The sequence below is a fragment of the Teleopsis dalmanni genome, chromosome 1, assembly GCF_002237135.1.
Source record: "Teleopsis dalmanni isolate 2A chromosome 1, ASM223713v2, whole genome shotgun sequence".
NCBI classification, from domain to species: Eukaryota; Metazoa; Arthropoda; class Insecta; order Diptera; family Diopsidae; genus Teleopsis; species Teleopsis dalmanni.
In genome coordinates, this window is record NC_051846.1 from 3880641 (window position 1) to 3900352 (window position 19712).

Genomic DNA, 19712 nt, shown 5'->3' on the forward strand with positions numbered 1-19712 from the left:
TACGAGTTTCAGAATATATATTTTTTTATAATATAGTAATTTTTAATAAAAAAAATGCTTCTAATATATTTTTTTGAGTTTGATTTGTGTTTAAACTGTTGTTGCGGGAAGAAAACGGAAATAAAAGTGAAATATTAAAGATTCTTTTTTAAATTTAATTAAAATAATTTATAATTAAATTAATTAATTAAAAAAATTATTATATATTATAATATAATAAGTTTATAGAAGAAGTGAATTACAACAAAAGAAATTATTTTTGTATTATTTTAATAAAATTGATAGCAATTTGGCAGGGCACGAATTCTACCCTTGGTAATTGCAGTCTAAAAAAATTAATCCCAATTAAGTAAGTGTAAGAAATAATCCAAAGCCAATTCCAAATAAGACTAATTCGAAACCGCTGTATGGTATGGTTAATTAAAAATTTGATTAATTATAAAATAATAAAACTTTGTTGTTGTAATTCACTATTGTTCAAAATAAGTCTCTTTTCAAACAATAGTTTCTATTAAGTAAAAAATAGTTGAAATCATTTTTTAAATATAGGTGTTTGTAATCACACAATCTATTTAGAATTATAATATCTGATTTGGTAAAGTAAATCCTTTGGTATATTTGCAGGATATTAGTGGAATAAAAGCACGTGCACTGGAACATCTGTATGCTGTCAACATGAACATTGAATTGGATTGTCTAAAGGAAACAATCGCCCAGAAATGGGTAGCTTTGTTCAATAAGAGAGGAATTGTGCTTCATCAGGACAACGTCAGGTCGCATACGTCGATATCGACTTTGATGACTCGCTAAAAGCTCCGGGAGCTTGGTTGGGAAGTTCTTCCTATAGTCGAGATCTGTCATCAAATGATTACCATCACGACAAACGATTTTTCTGGTTAAAAATTCGAATTCGAATGAACTGGCACTTCTGTATACTGTCAACATTAACATTGGATTGGATTGTCTAAAGGAAGCAATCGCCCAGAAATGGGCAGCTTTCTCCAATAAGAGAGGAATTGTGTTTCATCAGGACAACGTCAGGTCGCATACCTCGATATCGACTTCGATGACTCGCTAAAAGCTCCGGAAGCTTGGTTGGGAAGTTCTTCTTATAGTCAAGATCTGGCATCAAATGATTACCATCATGACAAACGATTTTCCTGGTTAAAAATTCGAATTCGAATGAACTGGCACTTCTGTATACTGTCAACATGAATATTGGATTGGATTGTCTAAAGGAAGCAATCGCCCAGAAATGGGTAGCTTTGTCCAATAAGAGAGGAATTGTGCTTCATCAAGACAACGTCAGGTCGCATACCTCGATATCGACTTCGATGACTCGCTAAAAGCTCCGGGAGCTTGGTTGGGAAGTTTTTATTATAGTCGAGATCTGGCATCAAAGGATCATCACCATGACGAACGATTTTTCTGGTTAAAAATTCGCTTCAAGCTTGTGAAAATTGACTGTCTCAATTTTTTGCTAATAGGGACAAGGACTTCTATGTAAAAGGAATAATGAAATTATCATCAGAATTACAACAAATTATTAAACAAAACGGCGCATATTTGACCTAAATTGGATCATTCTAATTATGGATTTACCATAGTAAATTGTTTTGGTGTTTGTTTCGATAAACACATATCTATAAGTACCAAACATTCAGACAGATCAGAGAAGTTTGAATATCTTGCATTGGGTTATGTTTTGATATTTTTGCAGTTTTTTAATGATGGATTTAACTGAATACTAGTAAAAATAAAACGGTCAAATATGATCCAAATTCATTCAGCACATTGTTCTCTAGGTGCTTCAGCTGCTCACCTGCCTTCACTAGTCTCTAACATACTATCGTATAGTGTTGTATATATCGTACATCAAGTATACTGTTCTCACTTCCTAAACTTGACCATTCTACTGGAAACGAAGTGTTCCACTACGTCTTCTTCCTTCACCTAGCTCTTTGAACCACTCTTTAGCCACAGTATCGTCTTTCGTCTTGAAAATATGATAACACTGCTGTTTTTTTTTTTGCAATCCGCAATTCGATCTGCTTGTATAATCCCTTTGAGGGGTGGTGAACGGCATTTGGTTGTCGTGGTTGACTTGGTCGTTCTTGGACAACGTCAGCAAAGCCGCTGAAATTTAATTCTTTAAAGGTTGTTATTGTTGTGAAAAAATTTGTACAACTCTTGGCTTAGAGGCCAATACTTAGTTCATATATTACAGTATAAATATAACAATATAGTATCAATACGAGATCTTTTAGAAAATTTGACGCAGTGATAGGTTTTTATTTCACTATTTCACTATATTCACTATATATTCTCTATATAAGTTTTTTATGTATTACTCATCTTTTTTGTCCCCTGAGTGGTAAGTACTAAAACCCCATGTGAGAACCCACCGCCGCATATGCTCTTTATTGCCTAGGCTGCTGAAATAAACGTTCAAATTTGAAGTAATTAAATTAAAAATATTCTTTTTTTAATAAAACACTTTATTTCGGTGGAGAACTACAAATAAACGTGGATCAAAAACGTTCTGATATGTCCAGTTTAATATAAACTTCTGACTTACATACGTAAAACTACTTAACAAATGTTTCTAATGGAATTGTACAAAATGATTGATATAAAATTCATAAAATGTCTTAACTTAAATCTATACAATGCTACAAGGATACTTTAAGATTTACGTAGAAAAGGAACTTAGTTGTAGAAAATCAAAAACGGATGTAATATTTTTAATTAATCGCTTCAATGGACTTTCGAGTACTAGTCTCCGTTTCTGGATTAGCATTAACCACTGTGCCGTTGTTTTCATTATCAGTAATAAGGCCACTTTCGTTTTCTGTAACTTCCGGCACAGCCAATTGTTGATCTCCCAGTACAATGTGTATACAACTGAAATGAGGAACACACGCATGTAATAAATAGGCTCTTATATTTTTCTTTGTTAATTAGTACTTACAGCACTAGAATAAAAACGGCCAATTGTGTAGCTATAGTCAATAGAAACACCCCGTCACCGTTTGTATTGAGTGTAGCTTGATAAACTTGCGAATAACAAATTCCACTTATAAAAGGCGCTGCATTATCACAAACTGAAAGCAAAGCAAAAATCTTGCCACGTTCCGATAGTGGCACAATCTTCGAAGTCATCGCGCGAATCATTGGACCCACAATTGGACCCAAGCTGCAAACCAATGCACCCGCATAAAACACTTCTCCTGTGCTAGCGAAGTAGTAAAATAAGCGTGCAAATATGTGCGCCCAGGCACCAATAAATATAATGCTCTAAAGCGTCAAAAATAAATAAAGGTAACTAGCTAGAAAGGTCAATGTTTATTAGTAATTGAATTTTTACCGTGTCCCTCCAGCTTAGACATTTGTTCATAATTGGCACTGCTACCAGCATTGCAACCACATACGCAGTTGACTTGACGGTTTTGAAGGTACTAAATACGTCAACTTCCCAATTGAACTTAAATGTCGTATAGAGGTATAGATAGCCGTTCTCATCGCGTTGGAAAGTATAAAAGAACATGGACAGTAATAGGAGAATAAGGAATACACGCCGATGTCCCAGACGTTTTTTGACTAAAACTGAAAGCGAGTCCTTAACATGCTGTCGATCAAAGTAGTCAGCAAAGAACCCACAGCAACCGAGTTCACTTAACGGCCGTTGCTTTGGCGTCGTTTGCCACTAAAAGAAAAATTTCAATATGAATTCAAAAATAAAATTATCCTTCAATTAACCTTCAAAGCAAACAACGTGTAAATAATAGACAACGCCAACAAGGAAGCATTAACAGCAAACATATTGGCATATGACTTTTTAAGTACATTATTGTAGAGATATGATCCTGAAAAAGTTAGAATTAAGCTTTGACTTAAACGCTTTAGTTAGAAAGTAACAAACCTAGAGCAACGCCAGTTGGCATTGCACTCAAGTAGCAAATATCCAATATGGTTACTCGTAAAGTGCGATTTTTTAGTGTTGACACATCGGAGATATAAGCAAAGCAAGATGCAAATATAGCAACATCCGCGCCCGTTATCGCCGATGGCAGAGTAGCCGTGTAGATAATATACTCCACTGGCCATGTCTTCATTTTGGCATTTACTATTATCATAACCGAATAAATAAACTTGCCGCATAAACCCATCAGCAAAGGAAATTTACGACCTCGACGATCAGAAAATGAACCCAGAAATAAAGCCAAAATTATAGGGAAGACATGTGCCGATATATTTTCCCATTGGTAAAATTTTGCTGTTGTGACCTAAACCATCTGTATATTTTTGCAAACCAATCAATCGAACCCATATACTCATTATACTCACTTGAACTTTTTCTTTGTACTCCTTGTACTCATCTGCCCGAATGTTGCTGCATATTTCATCGGAGAAATTGTTGTTCACCCGACAGGCTTTTTGGAGGAAAAAATCATGTTCGACAACTGAGGTTATCATAAAGGCAAACATGTATAGAAACATTGTTGGCTCGACACTGATTTTTTTGTACCATGGCGACATGCAAGTTCGTTTGAACTGTTGCCATTTACTCAACACTTCTACACTCGCTGCAGAACCATCCTAAAAGTATGTTAAATAATATTAAAATTAAAGTTCATAGATAAAGGAGATAAGACAAATATTTTTAAATACGGTCTACTATCTAAAATAAAAATGCTATACGTGATCGACATGAAAAGTTTCATAAACGAACATGAAGAAAGGATCTTTCATACTGGCAGTGCTCTTATAGTTTGTACTTCGAGAACTCTGATATTTCGTTTCACATGTGTTCATGAACTCCGATATATCGTAAATTTTTTTTTGTGGAAAATCTTTCTGAAAAGTGTGAAACTGTTCAACGTTTTATTAGGTATTTATAGGTTTCAATGCAATTATGACATGACTGTTGGAACAATAATTGACGTGACCGGTATTTACAAAGCCTGATGTAAAATAAATGATATGAAAGTCTTCTAATACGAGTTGAAGTCGAATACCAACTCTTCAGCTCTATTTGTGTGAGTTAGAGTTAGTTGCCAACAATGTTTTGTATCCCTCTTAGCAAGAAATTTGAATATAGAAGTTAGTTTTCGTCAAGTATTTCGAGTATTAAAGCAGACTTTAATTTTTGTTTCACATATGCAAATATAAAACTATGTTAAAAAGGGATGATTAAAATTAACATAACATATACCTATATTATATTCAATTTATGTGACACATACAACTCATAATTATTGTGCCAATGAAATAGCTAGGTTTTTCCTTATAATCCTAGTTGAGTTCAATTTAAATCTCCCCTATCCCAAATCCATTCTTCCTATTTAACAGTCATCTCACCGCTCAGTCAACCATTACATATCTACATCCTAACCCATATGTATACCTTATCACAATTCCTTTCCTTTTACTTGCTGTCTAGATTCCTGTAGACTACAATATGAACAATAACTCATAATTATTACTTATGTAAACTTTTTTTATATTTCTACTATTAAAGTTTATGCCAAATATCATCATTAAAATAAAATATTATCATTATTATTATAAAAATCTTGTATATTTATCTCATATAGTTCGTTATTTCTGTCATCTAATCCTGTGAGTTTTTACCCCACCTTTGGATATAAGGTAATTAGTTTGCTGTCAAGTTCTGTCTGGTAATGATATATAGACATCGCTTTTGTTCCATCTATTGTACTTCTATTACAAAACGTAATATCTGTGCTACTAATTCTTTCAGCTTAGGACAGACTTAAAACTGTCTCTTCTCATTTCTTATTTTATTAACATTGTCGAAAATGGTGCTGCCATAAAGTAATTTTCTGCTATATATAGCACTATTTTTTTAATCATTTCCATTGTATTATATGAATCATAAACAATATTCGGGAAGGTGAGCGTAACAGCATTTAATATAAAGACTGTTTTATCTGAATTTTTAAAAAATTATGATGATAATTAGTACGAAGTCGATTGCGACAATTTTATGTCAATCGGGAATTTTTATTGAGTATCAAGTTTTGTTAATGAAAAAAATGTTAACCAAAATATAAAGCTTTTCAAAAACTTTACACTAATTTAATATCTTTAATAAAGTATAAAAATTTACTCTGTATGAATTGTTAAAATAAATAAAAGGTTTTGAGTATGAAATACGAATACATAACAAAACGTTAAATTTTAATTTTGTTAATAATATTTGTTACTTATTTCGTTAGCAAAGGATTAATGATTGCTGTGGTTTAAACATTATTGGAAAAAGGCAGATCAATAATACTATCCAACAAATTTTGATTTTTTTGCTGAAAACTAAACGACTCACGTCTGTATCGGCCAAGTAAGTAAGCAAGTAAAGATCAAAATAAGTTATTTCTGAAGTACATTGGTGCGCTAGGCCTTAAAATTTGTTCAGCGGTTTTTAAGATATGGAGTTACTATGGATTCTATCCATATGTCAATATTTTGATACCAAAGACTTTTTTCACTAAGTCTATTGGAAAATTTCATACACCGAATGAAAGGTAATATTGTAGATAAAGTAATATTTATTCTATACGTATCACTAAACGGAAATTACAACTGCGGAAGAATATTTCAGTAAGCATATAGGGTTCTTTCAATTTTTAGCAAAATATACAAACACAATGATATATGCAAAAATATATGCAAAAATATCGTCAAAGTCAAGCTAGTGTAAACGCTGCATAATAACATGTTTAACTCCAAAAATCGAAAGTACGTAGATATATATACATTTTAAGTCGTATTTGAATCAGAAGCCGTATTTGTTTTGAAAGATCGAATGTATTTTCATGAAATTTAGAAACACTAAAGTGCAGTAATATGCGAAAATCATTTATCATTAAATGAGTTGACAAAATCTGCACCAAAATTGTAGTTCTATTTTATTGTAGTTTTATTTATTATTTTTAAAAGAGATTTCTTCGAACAGTAATGAACTACACCAACAGAAATTAGTTTTATATTATTTTAAATAATTGAATTTTTGGCTGACCATACAGCTGTTTCGAGTATTGCCAAATACTCAGCATCAGTGATCTTGAAAATAATTCTTGTATTATTTGAATTCGCAAGTAATTTTTTTGAGACTGCAAGTACCAGGTATCGAACTCGTGCCCTGCCAAATTTGAAGCTCAGAGCGCACCTTAACCAACTTTGGACTTGGAGGCACATTTGGAGTTTTGTTATTTTGCTATGAAAGTTTTATTAAAAAATTCACTTGCTGTGTTTATATTAGAACGAATTCATAAACCAACTGTAGAATAATTGAATTAATTTATTCTATATTTTTTTGTTGTTAAATTTCAATACTATTCTGTTTGTAGAGTCATTATTTGTTGTATGACTGGTTCTTTCTTATGTATATAACGTAATCTAGGTACGTAATACTGAGAAAGTCATGCTAATATTAGTCCACGAGTCGCACGGGCGAGACCAATATTTTGTGAATATAATCTGTAATTCAATTCATTATTTTATTTATATTATTTTTATATATTTCCACACTTTCCACATAAGTAGCTAACGTATATAGGTCACATTTTTACTTAATAGAATTTAGTTAAACTCGAAAAAAGTTGGTTTATTTTTCATCGTTTCAGATTCGCTGTAAACTTTACATAAAGCGACGTTTTTCTCATATTCGTAATGTTGGCAACTCTACTAATACGAACAGCAGAGAAAATATTTTACAGAGTCGTAAAGCTGCTGTAAATGCTTACGATTGCAGAATGTGACTCCGGTGTGGTGTCAAATGAATTTTTAAATAAACAAATGTTATTTTTTTTTAAATTATTTTTATCTTTTATGAAAAATTGCTGATTGAAGAGAATTTACACAATTTGTTTTTATGCGACACAAGCAATTATTTTTATTTCTCATATTTCTTTAATATTTATTTTAATGATGTATATAATACACTTTTATTAACATTAACTTAACAGAACTTAACAACAATTTTTTTAGTAATTTCAAGTACCTTACAAAATAGCTTAATTGATAAAAAAATTTATTCACTGATACGGAACAAATGTTTTTAAGATTTAAAAATATCAACAAGACAAGAAGACACGTGAATAATTTTTGCGCTTGTTTGTTTTGTTTATTTTCAATTGAGCGGAACACGTTTCTGGGTTGTTCTCTCTTTTCGTGACATAAACAATGCGCGGCAATTGGCAGCTGCCAATTATTTTAATATTTCAAAACCACATTTCACTTCTTTTCATTTAATTAACATGAATAATTTTTTATTATATTAGTTTCATTCAATTAAAATTTTATTTTAAATTCACCTTCAGTTTCAATATATTTAATAAATGAATAAATTTACTGGCTCACCTCACTAGCGTCCATTCTTGACGATTCTCGTATCAACTGCGGTAGCTCAGCTGCTTTCTGTAGAACGAACTGTGCTTACAGCACCAAATGTTATGAGTGGAAAGCTCGCCAAAAGCTTTTACGGCTGCAAATATAAGTCAAAAAGCTTTATTGCAATAAAACATTCGCTTAGGTAGTTTTTTAATAGAAAACAATATTAAAATTAATTTACTATATAATAATATGAGGATTTTTATTCTGTATGCTAAACATATGCTAATTAACGAAAATGTCATAGTGTCGAGTTAAATATTTTTAGCATGCTAAATAACAATCGTGCAAAGATGAGTCCTTTGTATTTAATATTATTTTTATAATTAGTATTAATATTTATATAATATAATAACATTATAATCTGTTAAATATTTATATTGAATAATATATATACATAATTAATAATATAATTAAAATAATAAAACATATTTAATATAATTTTTGTATATAGTACATATTATTATTTATATATCATAATAAAATAATCTGTTAAATATTTATGTTAAATAATATATGGATATAATTACAATATAATATATAACATAATATAAAATAATGTATTGTTATTATATAGTATATAATTATTAATAATAAATAAATAATTTAATGTGATATTGTAAATTTAATATAATAAAAATCACTTCAAATAAAATATCAACAGAATTCTGCAATTATTTTCTAAAAACATTAATATTACTGTTTTACCTATTTGTAAATGATAAATAAAAATTTTATTAATATTGTAATTTTTATTGTATTGTAATAATAGAAATCAATAACAAAAAAAATAAAGCATATAATAATATTGTTATATTTCTTTGTTCAGAAACTTTTATTTTATTTATTCAATTATACGTTCTTAATTACAATTACTTAAATCTCTATATTTTTTGTTAAAAAAGTGCACGCGTCTCCTTACTATCTTTTCCACATAAAAACAGCTGATCACCTTAGTGGTGCCATGGGGCTCATATTCAGTTTAAGTGGAATATGTGACAGATTTACGCTTGAACCAAACTTAAACAAACAATAAGAACAAATAACAATAAACAATAATGAACAATGTTTATTAAATATAAAACACTTATTTAATATTAACTTTTTAAATATAGCCGAAACTTAATATCAGTTTTTGTCAATAGAGAAAATTAATCATTGTGCACAGGGTAAATTCTTAATGAAGATCGGTTAATATGGATAATGTACTATGTTATATTGTGTGAGTTTGATCCATTATCGAATCCTTGCAAGAAGGATATTAAAATTACATATTCTATGGTAAGGTAGTGAAGATGCCTGAGAAATATTTCAAGTGAAGGTGTAAAAATAAAGTAAATACCGATTTTGTGAAAGATAAGCGATGTATCAGTTACGTCCTGTGACTACATAAAATCATACTTATACAAAAGCTTTTGTACAGCTGCTTGGTACCATGGAGGTTATCAACCTGCGTTGCCCTAATCCAGAGACATTCGTTCAATTACTTGCTCATATGACAACGACAAAGTCAATTCTTGTTTTAAACCACTAAATCTTCCTCATTATAAAGTCATTAACACGGATAGCAAGTTTATCACTATCTTGAGAAAAATAAATTAGGTCAAATTAAATTCAGCAAATGGTTTTGGAAGAATGTTGATGGACTAAAAGAATTTTGGTAGTTGATTATTTAATACATTGAGTTATATTTTATATGAGGTTTTACGTTTCAAAACGCTTTTTACAAATTGGGAGCCACATTCACTAACAATGTGGCAAAACTATCTTCGAATACCACTTAATAGTCTTAGCCTTTGTAGTATTTTAAAGTGACTGATAAGGATAAGACTAGGATCCAACAACATAGTTTTTAATAATAACAAAAGACTTAGAAGCTTTTTATCTCCTTGACTCAAACTCGAGTTTATCATTAGAAATAGCTAAAGAATACATTACCGTCAGAATATTTTTTCTAGGGATGAGAAAATAGTTTCGTCTGTAAGCCATCTCCAAACTATGTAGTAAATAACAAAATCTGATAAATATTGCGACATTTCGGACCAATAAGATGCAAGAAACTACGTGAAAAAAGACCTAGTAAAGAAAACAATAACAACACATCATATATAACAACACATCACAGACCTCAAAAAATCAAGTTAGGGATTAGGCTTATCCAAAGAACTCTCTTGCTTTCTATCAACATTTTGAAAAAAAAAACATTTTGTGGGTAAGAGACTCACAAATTAAAGGAACTTTGGAATAGATGTATTAGAGCTGAGGGACATTATCATAAATAATAGTCATTCTAATGATTATTAGAATGTTAGAATGTCATTAGAACTAACGTGTGTGACTTATGGAGACAATATTATCTTTATTAACTCCATTCAAATTTATTTTATTTGAACTAAATGTTATTTTCAAAGATCCTTTAATTATTGGAGTTATCAGCCCTATGACTTTTACATTTAAATGACTAAATCACACCTGTTCATTTCTAAAAGGGGGTTTTCGTGGGTTAAAGTTTCTTAAACTTGCTTATGATGGTATCAATCTTCAATGAACGATGGATAATAATGTTTTGTAAATAATATATTTACATCTCTTTAACATGAAAAGTCAAACATTGTGAGAAACATTCCGTAAGGCTTTTGTTATCTTTGGTTTTAGACCACCAATTTGGCTATATTTTTTCCAGGCGGTGGTATTGCCAATCATGTTGTAGGTTTATACTCCTACCCTCGAGATACACATAAGATACACAATACAAAAATATTATGGAACTCTAAAAACAATGCCAAAAAAAAATTTTTCCTTATATATACTCCCCCCATTAGCGCAATGTCTAGTCTATTAATCCTATTGTTAATTATTAGATTAACAGTCTGAGCATACTGTACAGCATCTATGGAAAACACTTTAACAGATAATATATGTACATATAATTATTGCTTTTATTACTGTCATTATTATGTGTTCAGATAATTTCCAACTATTAATTAGTGTTTCAATAAATTAAGAATTTTTAATTAAATTTTAAAAATTATTAAGTATCTGTGAGCTTTTTTTTAAATATTTGAGTTCCTGGTTTTATTGTCAAATAAACGAAATAAAAAATAATAGCTAGTTAAGTATAAAATTAACAAGCTCCATATTTCTAAACAAATAAAATCTCAGTTCTAATTAATTGAGTAAATAAAAATTATTTTTAAATTTTTAAATTATTTAAACGAATACGAGATTTTCTCAAAGAAACTTAATTAGCGTTTGGAATTGCGAATCAGCAGCGCGCATACTATGTTCAAAGATTTTCAAACGCTCAAACGCTCAAACGCTTAAACGCTGAACCGCAAACCGCGAATTCCCGGTTCATTTAATCGTATTTGTCAATAGAAATTATCATGAAAAAATACCAATTATAGTTTCGTATGAAAATCGTTTAGCGTTTGTTAGTGCAAATAAATTGCAAAGTAATTGGCTTAATGAAATCATAAAAAGCCGCTCAACGAGCGACGATTCGGGCACGTCACAGTGCCGCTCCACGCACAGATTGCTATCTGCCGCGATAATTTTTTCAATTTGTCACGGTTGGGGAGTGATAAGTGCGGATACTTCGTGAATGGACTTCACATGATTAAATATTATTAAATATTTATTTTCCCTTTCTTATTGAGCATTTATTGATTTATGGAAATACGAGCACGATTATTCTGTCTGACGGAAGCTTCGCAATCTCTGCGATTCTTGATTGCAATAAATTTTCGTACTCAAATCAATCTATTTTTAAAATATTTCCTTATCACTGCTTTAAAATGGTAATAATTTACGAGTTACTAATTGAGCGAACAGTAGCTAATTATCATAATTATGTCGTAATTACAATATCATAAATAGTTTCGTTTGATGTCAGATTGGCATGATAAGTGTTATTCCACGCCATTCACAAACCAATCGAAGATATTTGACAAATGTATTTTAGTAATAACTGATAAGATACAAGTAAGTACAACAACTTCACTTAAGTACTACTATGGGTAGAAAGTGATTCCAACAATGTTGATTGCGATATTAGATTAAAGTAAATGTAGTATTATTAAGTAGCTTAATACAAATATCTTAAGTAATTGATTGACTTGATGATTAAAATTATAATTATAATAGATAGTTCAGTAGCTAATAATTTAGGTTTCTATTATGAATCGTTCCTTTCGCTTTTTGTTCAGTAACTATCTTTTAAAATTTATTTTTCTAGCAAATCACACACTTTTTGCTTTAAGGCATTAATTATATAGTAATAATTTTATAATATATTCTTCTGATATATTCTATTTTAATTACACTTAATTATTTTTATTTATTTACATTCACTCAGTAATAATTGATATGAGGTTTCTTCACAAAATCACGTCTCAAATAGCAGAAAAACAACTTCTTGTCATAAAAATCTTAGCATAACAATTTTTTTAATATATGTTCTGTATATAAAAGCAATAAATTTACTTCACACAAAAAATAAAATAAATCACAAGAACATTTCAAAAAGAATAACAAAATTCATTAATAACAAAAAGTATCTCAAGTACCCGCGAAATTGTGAATGAGCGTGGAGCGTTCAACGAACCGATCGATCTGCCACACAAATTAAAACTAAACTCAAATCAACTCGCAGTTCCATGTTCTTACACTGCGATAAGCAATGGTTCTATCGAATTGGAAAAGTATCTGTTCGTGTTAGAGAACACACGTTCGGTTCTTATCAAAAGCTTCCAAAAATACTGAATGCGGTAATATGTGACCGAGCAACTTCTAAGTATTAGAATAGTTTAGACAGATTAGCAGTCTCGCTGTGACAAATATTGAATTTAAAAATAAATAATTAATTTATTAATGAACTTCATATTGAGTTATGTAAAGTTAAACTTAAAAAGATTGTGATTCATCATATTCCACAGGTCCACATATGGTTTTGAAAATAAGTACTTTATTATCTGAGATTGAATAATCTAGTAATCACTACAATTGTTTGGTTGAGATAAGTTATTTACAAATCTTTCACAATCGTAAATTCTTTCAATTTATTGACAGAAAGTGTCTTCATGTCACTATTTGTTTCGTTCATCGGAATAGAGGTTAAAGTACTTTCAAGGTAAGGCATGACTGTTCTGATAGGTGACTGAAATCTATAGGGTATCACCCTATACTGTTTTAGAGTACAACTAGTATCAAGTAACATTTCAACAGCGAAACCTCATCAGAGACGAAATCTGATAGCACATTATCCAGGCACTCGTAACTACGGTTGTACTGAAAATTAGGTTGACCATGTAAAGCAGTGTCGTGGTGGCTTTAGTATTTAACATCATAAATTCCACACAAAAAGTGAGGATATTTATACTTTTACTCAATGTAGACTACAATACTTGGTTAAAAAATGCAAGTCTATAATGAGTAATAGCATGAATACTTACACTTTTTGTGTGGAACTTTAGATGTTAACTACTAAAGTCATCACCACACTGCTTTACATGATCAACCTAATATCCAGTACAACTGAAGTGGCAAGTGTCTGGATAACGCGATATCAGAACAACAAAGTTCAAGGATCAACACAACTTTAGATGGGTCTTGCTTCTCAACAAGGAAGAAATTATAACCAAATATATAACTTTAACTAAAAGCATTTTTTCCAATGGATATTTTATCGGCTATAATATCACAGAACACCGTGTTTTTTTTTGTCCCGACGAACTCTAATAATTTTGAATCTTCTAAAACTTCCCTTCAACAAAGAGATTATATATTTCCAATAAAAAGAATAATTAAATATGTGTTTTTAAATTATTTATCGATTTCGAGAAAAAACTTAAAATAACCTCTAATACATTTGCGTTAATATGCAAATATTAATTGCAGATCAATAGTTGATCAAATATTTCACCACCACCACAGCCTGGAGATATTTTCACCACGATCGCCGCTAAGGCAAGTAGGCAATTGGTGTGTGTCTTTGATAAATTAAAAAAAATTTGTGCTTATATTTTAGCGAGATTTATTGTAGTCATAAATTATATAAATTAAATTATATATAAATATTAATTAATTATAAATTTTGTTTTGTGTATTGTGATAGCAGAAACGATCAGTCCAAACTCTTTTGACACTATTAGTCAATTCTGAATAAAGGGTATACTTGGTTCATAAAAATGTTTATAACAGAACTGGCAAGACAAATAAGATTAATAATGTCTGTCTATGTTTGTACTACGAGTATATAGTATATATAAAGAATGAAAAATTTAGAGAAATATTGTCTTAGGAGTATGTCAGCCTAATTGTCTGTAAAGACAAAAGGTTTCTTGAACTACATTAATTCAAAATAATGGTTTCAATTAATCTATATCGTTTTCTGTCAGCAACAAATAATGATTAATTTTTGGAAGCAAAAGGGTAAAGCTAATTATTCACTAAAACTAAACAACCAATCTCTGAGTTTTTGGGATGGCTCCATTAGTTAGAAACTTAATATAGACAGACTTATTGTGAAACCAGGCAAATTTGTTTGTTATTATCCATAGAACCCATATGAAATTGCCATGTAAATGAGTTTGAGTTAAAAGTTATTTATATATATGCATCAAATTCTGTGTTCCAAAGAAATTTTTTTCTGCAACTATGAATATATAGCTGAAATATAATTCTGCAAATGTAAAGAAAACAAAATTAATTTTGTTCACTGAGATACAAAACCACAGTCTTAACTATTTTTTTATTCTTAAAGTAGATTTTAATAAATTATATTTATGATTAAGGTTAAATACCACATCATGCGATGTCTTTCTGTAAAAATAATAGTTTTCTAACAGTTATTTTTGGATTTCTACTACTTTTTACAATTGTGGAACGTTCAACGGTTGCTAGACGATCAACATTAACAATCGATAAACCATAAATTAATCATGTAATGCCTTGAATGATACTTCTGTTTGACACAAGACACTGAAACGGTGCAATCAAATTAAGACTATGAAATAGATAGTGATAGTGAGTTTGGGTAAGTGCAATATCAGTAGGTTAGGTTAGGTAAATTTAATTGTGTTTGAGCCATGCACAAACCTTCTGGTTCCAAGCGATATCAGATGGAGTTGTCTTGTACAAGACATTTTTGCATGTCTAAAGAATGCATATACCTTTATTTATGGAACAGAACCGCCAAGCATATTTTTAAGATTATTTAAAATTTTAAACCAGATTTGATTAAAATTAAACAACGACACTGTGCGTAGTATTTAGTACATATGCATCTTGCCACCTTATCGGTCTATAAACCCAATAAGTCGTCGAATAATTTAAAATATCCTAAATTGCAGGAGCGTACTTATAACTAAAATAACTCAAAAGTGAGATAAGTTTTGCTATGATATGCTATTATCACAAATATGGTTCCTCTTTTATTTAACTACGGTCACATATATAATTATATTAATAATTAATTAATGGAAAGCATTTGAATAAATTGAATTTGTTTTAAAGTATAATAATAAAGTTTATAACATATTAATATATTAGTATATAATATATTCTTTTATATATAAGAAATAATTTAAAATAACCACTAATGGCGAGTATTTGGCAATACTCAAAAGAGCGGTATGGTCAGCAAAAAATTTAATTAATCAGAAAAATAAAAGTTTTGTTGCTGTAATTCACTATTGTACGAAACCTCTCTACTACAAATAGTAGTATATATTAAGTCAATAGTTTCTTCATAGCTAGACTTAATTATAAAAAATTCAATATTTAATATATTAAACTAATAATAAGAAAAATTTGATTGTTTTTATTTTAACACTAGTGGTCCCGACAGACTTCGTTCTGTCAAAAAGATTTGGAATGTGGCAGTTTATTGCTCCTACCTATTTTATAGTCGGTGCAAAAAAATTTCGTCAACAGAAAAGTCACTCCGGTGTGTGGGCTTCAGCTCGTTTGACCAAAGTATCTTCTCTTCCAAGAACTTTAACCACCCTTCTGGGATCTACTAAAAAACCCCGACTGGGATGTCTGCCAGAGGGTTTCAAACTAAGAGGCGAACATAGGGACAGTGGAAACCTAAAAGTGACAAATATATAAAACGTGGGTGGCTCGCTTGGATAGTGGAGATTATGATCTGGAAAGGAAGTCATGGGGAATTAATAAACATACTTACAATAATCAACAACTTATTACAACACACAAACTCATTTATTGTCGTTATGTTCTTGTCTTCTTACATTAAGACCGAAAAGTTTTCGGAAATTCTCATTTAAAATTCGCGCGCTGTATATTTTCCGATATTTTAAGTTTATGTAGTTTGGCAGCACTGTCCTTAATTACTATGCCAAAAATGAGCGCGATCTGTCAGACAGTTCGTTTACGGCAGCTGTTGAAACCAGTTCACCTCAGTAGGGCGTTGCGAAAAAAACAATGGAAAAAAATATTGAACAAAGAGTTTGCATCAAATTTTGTGTTTCGAACGAAATTTCGTGTGCAGAATCGTTGCGAATGCTACAAAAGGCTTATGGGGAATCAGTTTTATCGAAAACTCAAGTTTATGAGTGGTACAAAGCCTTCCAGGACGGTCGTACGACCGTCGAAGACATTTCGCAACGCACTACTGAGGTGAACTGGTTTCAACAGCTGCCGTAAACGAACTGTCTGACAGATCGAGCTCATTTTTGGCATAGTAATTAAGGACAGTGCTGCCAAACTACATAAACTTAAAATATCGAAAAATATACAGCGCGCGAATTTTAAATGAGAATTTCCGAAAACTTTTCAGTCTTAATGTATATGTAAAAATGAATCGAAAAGCGCATAACTCAACAACGCCTGGACCAATTTGTAATTAGCAATAATTCAATTTTTTTTTCGCCCTAAAAACCATCCTTGGACTTCAACGAACATATAAAAAAAAGAATTGACCAAATTGGTCCAGGCGTTGTTGAGTTATGTGCTTTCCAACTTATTTTGGGATTCATTTTTATATGTAAGATGAAACTGCTTTGACTTTTATTGCATCGTCATTCCATAGATAATATCGCTAGGGACTTATAAGAGATTGCAAAACGTTAGGAAACGCATTTAATAGTAGTTTTCTTTTAATTATAGAGATTTTTTCTCTCAGAAATCAAAGTAACGGTTTGAGATATGAGTAGTTCTTTTTGAGAAAAATGGTTAAAATTTACAATCCTACCTCTTATTATTTATTATGAACATGATTATGCGATCAATTATCTGTCAAATTGAAAATTATATGTATAATGGCATTTTCCGTTATCATAGTTTACTCAGCAGACAATGACCCAAACGGCTTGTCTATTTAATGATGAGGATGATTTTATTGTATACGTCACCAAAGCAATTAACGAATTTCAATTTTTGAAATTCAACTTGGAAACTCCGTTTAATTTTCAACACAAAACTGAAACTAAATTTAAGTAGAAGAAGTGATAAAATCCACTGCAATATTCACTGCAATTGTGCTGAAGTCATCACTGCATTCAGCTAACAAATTTCAATTTTCAATGGCGCGCAGAAGTGCACATGAGGAAATAAACTCCAGGACTGTGCAACTCCAAGAAGCAACTACCTTAGAGGGCTTCCCATACCAATACCGATGGCCTGAGCTGCAAATACAACAACAAAAATATAAAGTGAAAAAAAAATCGCAAAAAACTGTAATAAAAAGTGACGATAGCTACTCGTAAAGAGTAGCGGTAACGGCGGGCGGTATAACTGAAATCTGAGACATGCTGCGCTCTTTGTAGCGGCTTTTGGTTGCTAACGTTTTCATATCGAATACTGTGGAGCCTCCAAGAATGTTTTATGAGAACGGCGCGGTGTTGGTATTTTTCTATTGAATGAATGAAAATCCAGACCAGGTAAAACACAAAACTGCCGGTACATGCAACTCAGTTGGTTGCCAGTGCAGTTGGGGTGTTGGTGGAAAAACATTTCAGACTGAATGCAGCCGCAAGCAGAGCAATGCGTTGCATGTGTTGTGGTTGCAAGCGTCTGATGACATTCCGAGTTGCTGTTGCAGTTCATTTTGTAGTTTTTGTGTTGGTTTTTCAACAGATTTGCAATATTTCACGCTGAGCTCCGCAAATGGAGAGTCCAATAAAGATAGCATATCTCTTGTTAGTTGCAACAATGGAGTGCCTAAGGTTACCTGCATAATTAAATTGATGATAGATGATGATAGAGCTTACATGTGCAAGTTTCACTTGGATATAACCAACAAATGCCAAAGAAATATATTCAATCTATGTTAAAGTGAATTATCCTTGAAACACATTAAAATTAAATTAAAAATCGTTAGCTTAAAGACGAAATAATTTTTAGTTTGTTAACAAGTTGGGTTGCAATCTCTTTCAAATGGATTGGATGATATTGACAACAACTTAGCACTTTCTTTACAACGACAAATTGGAGACTTTAACCAACAATGTGAGACTTGAATTTACTTTAATTACCTCTTAGGATGGAGAAGATTTCTAAAACAATGTGATAACAGTAACAGAGTAATCGAGGGAGAGAGATGTGAGCTGGAGCCTTAGTACCTCAGAGGCAAGGTTTATTTAAACCAGAAAGTACAGGCATGACGTAATTGGCTACGAATTGGTTTAATGACAGTTAAAACAATAGAATCAAAATATGTTAGTTTTGTTGGCATTCAATGCTGTTATTTAGCCTTAATGCTGCAAGCATACTAAATTACGAGTAGAAGTAAAAATATTACAGAAGTCACTGTCTACTGCTTCAGCTGTTCTGGCCAATAGATGTTGGCCACTTAATGGGAATGTCGTAATGGCTGCTGTTAAAATCGAAATATGTGCGAGTAGAATAACTGTATTCATTTACTTTCATTCAAGCAGTGGTGTGGACCACAGAACAGCAGAAAGATTAGACAGCTCTCTCTCTCTCTCTAGCTCTTTATATCCAAATATATATTGTTACTGGCTGAGTTCCTTAAAATATATTATTAGAAGTTCACGGCATGTAACATAATCACGCTTATAATTTTGTGGTCTGTACCCCATTCCTAAAAAGCAATTTTAGTATCTAAAATATAGCAGATTACTATATTTCGTTAATTAATCTGACAAGACTAGGTAAATAGAGAGCGTGAGCATCATTCATGCTCAAAACTTCAAAACCTAACAGTCGTAATGCCATTCTTGTAAACACTGAACAATAACAGAAGAAGTGATATCTATTTTTTATAACTTCGAGACATAATTGATATGGACGTCGATGTGTGATGATTGTCATAGCGG

At 31.0% G+C, this 19712-nt stretch overlaps 1 protein-coding gene across 2 annotated transcripts; it reads right to left on the reverse strand.

The window, feature by feature from the left end:
- Positions 1–2509: 2509 nt before the first annotated feature.
- LOC119666017 (proton-coupled folate transporter-like) lies at positions 2510–13023 on the reverse strand. 2 transcript variants are annotated; one of them, XM_038075286.1, is made up of 8 exons: positions 12981–13023; positions 8383–8506; positions 4348–4599; positions 3923–4286; positions 3760–3866; positions 3368–3706; positions 2972–3297; positions 2510–2904 (listed from the first exon to the last, which is right to left on the reverse strand). In XM_038075286.1, the coding sequence occupies exons 2-8, from the start codon at positions 8395–8397 to the stop codon at positions 2745–2747; spliced, it is 1563 nt and encodes a 520-aa protein (XP_037931214.1). In that variant the 5' UTR covers positions 8398–8506; positions 12981–13023; the 3' UTR covers positions 2510–2744. The 2 variants fall into 2 exon arrangements, with proteins under 2 accessions (XP_037931214.1, XP_037931208.1); XM_038075280.1 differs by lacking the exon at positions 12981–13023 and adding an exon at positions 12760–12855.
- Between the last annotated feature and the right edge of the window lie 6689 nt (positions 13024–19712).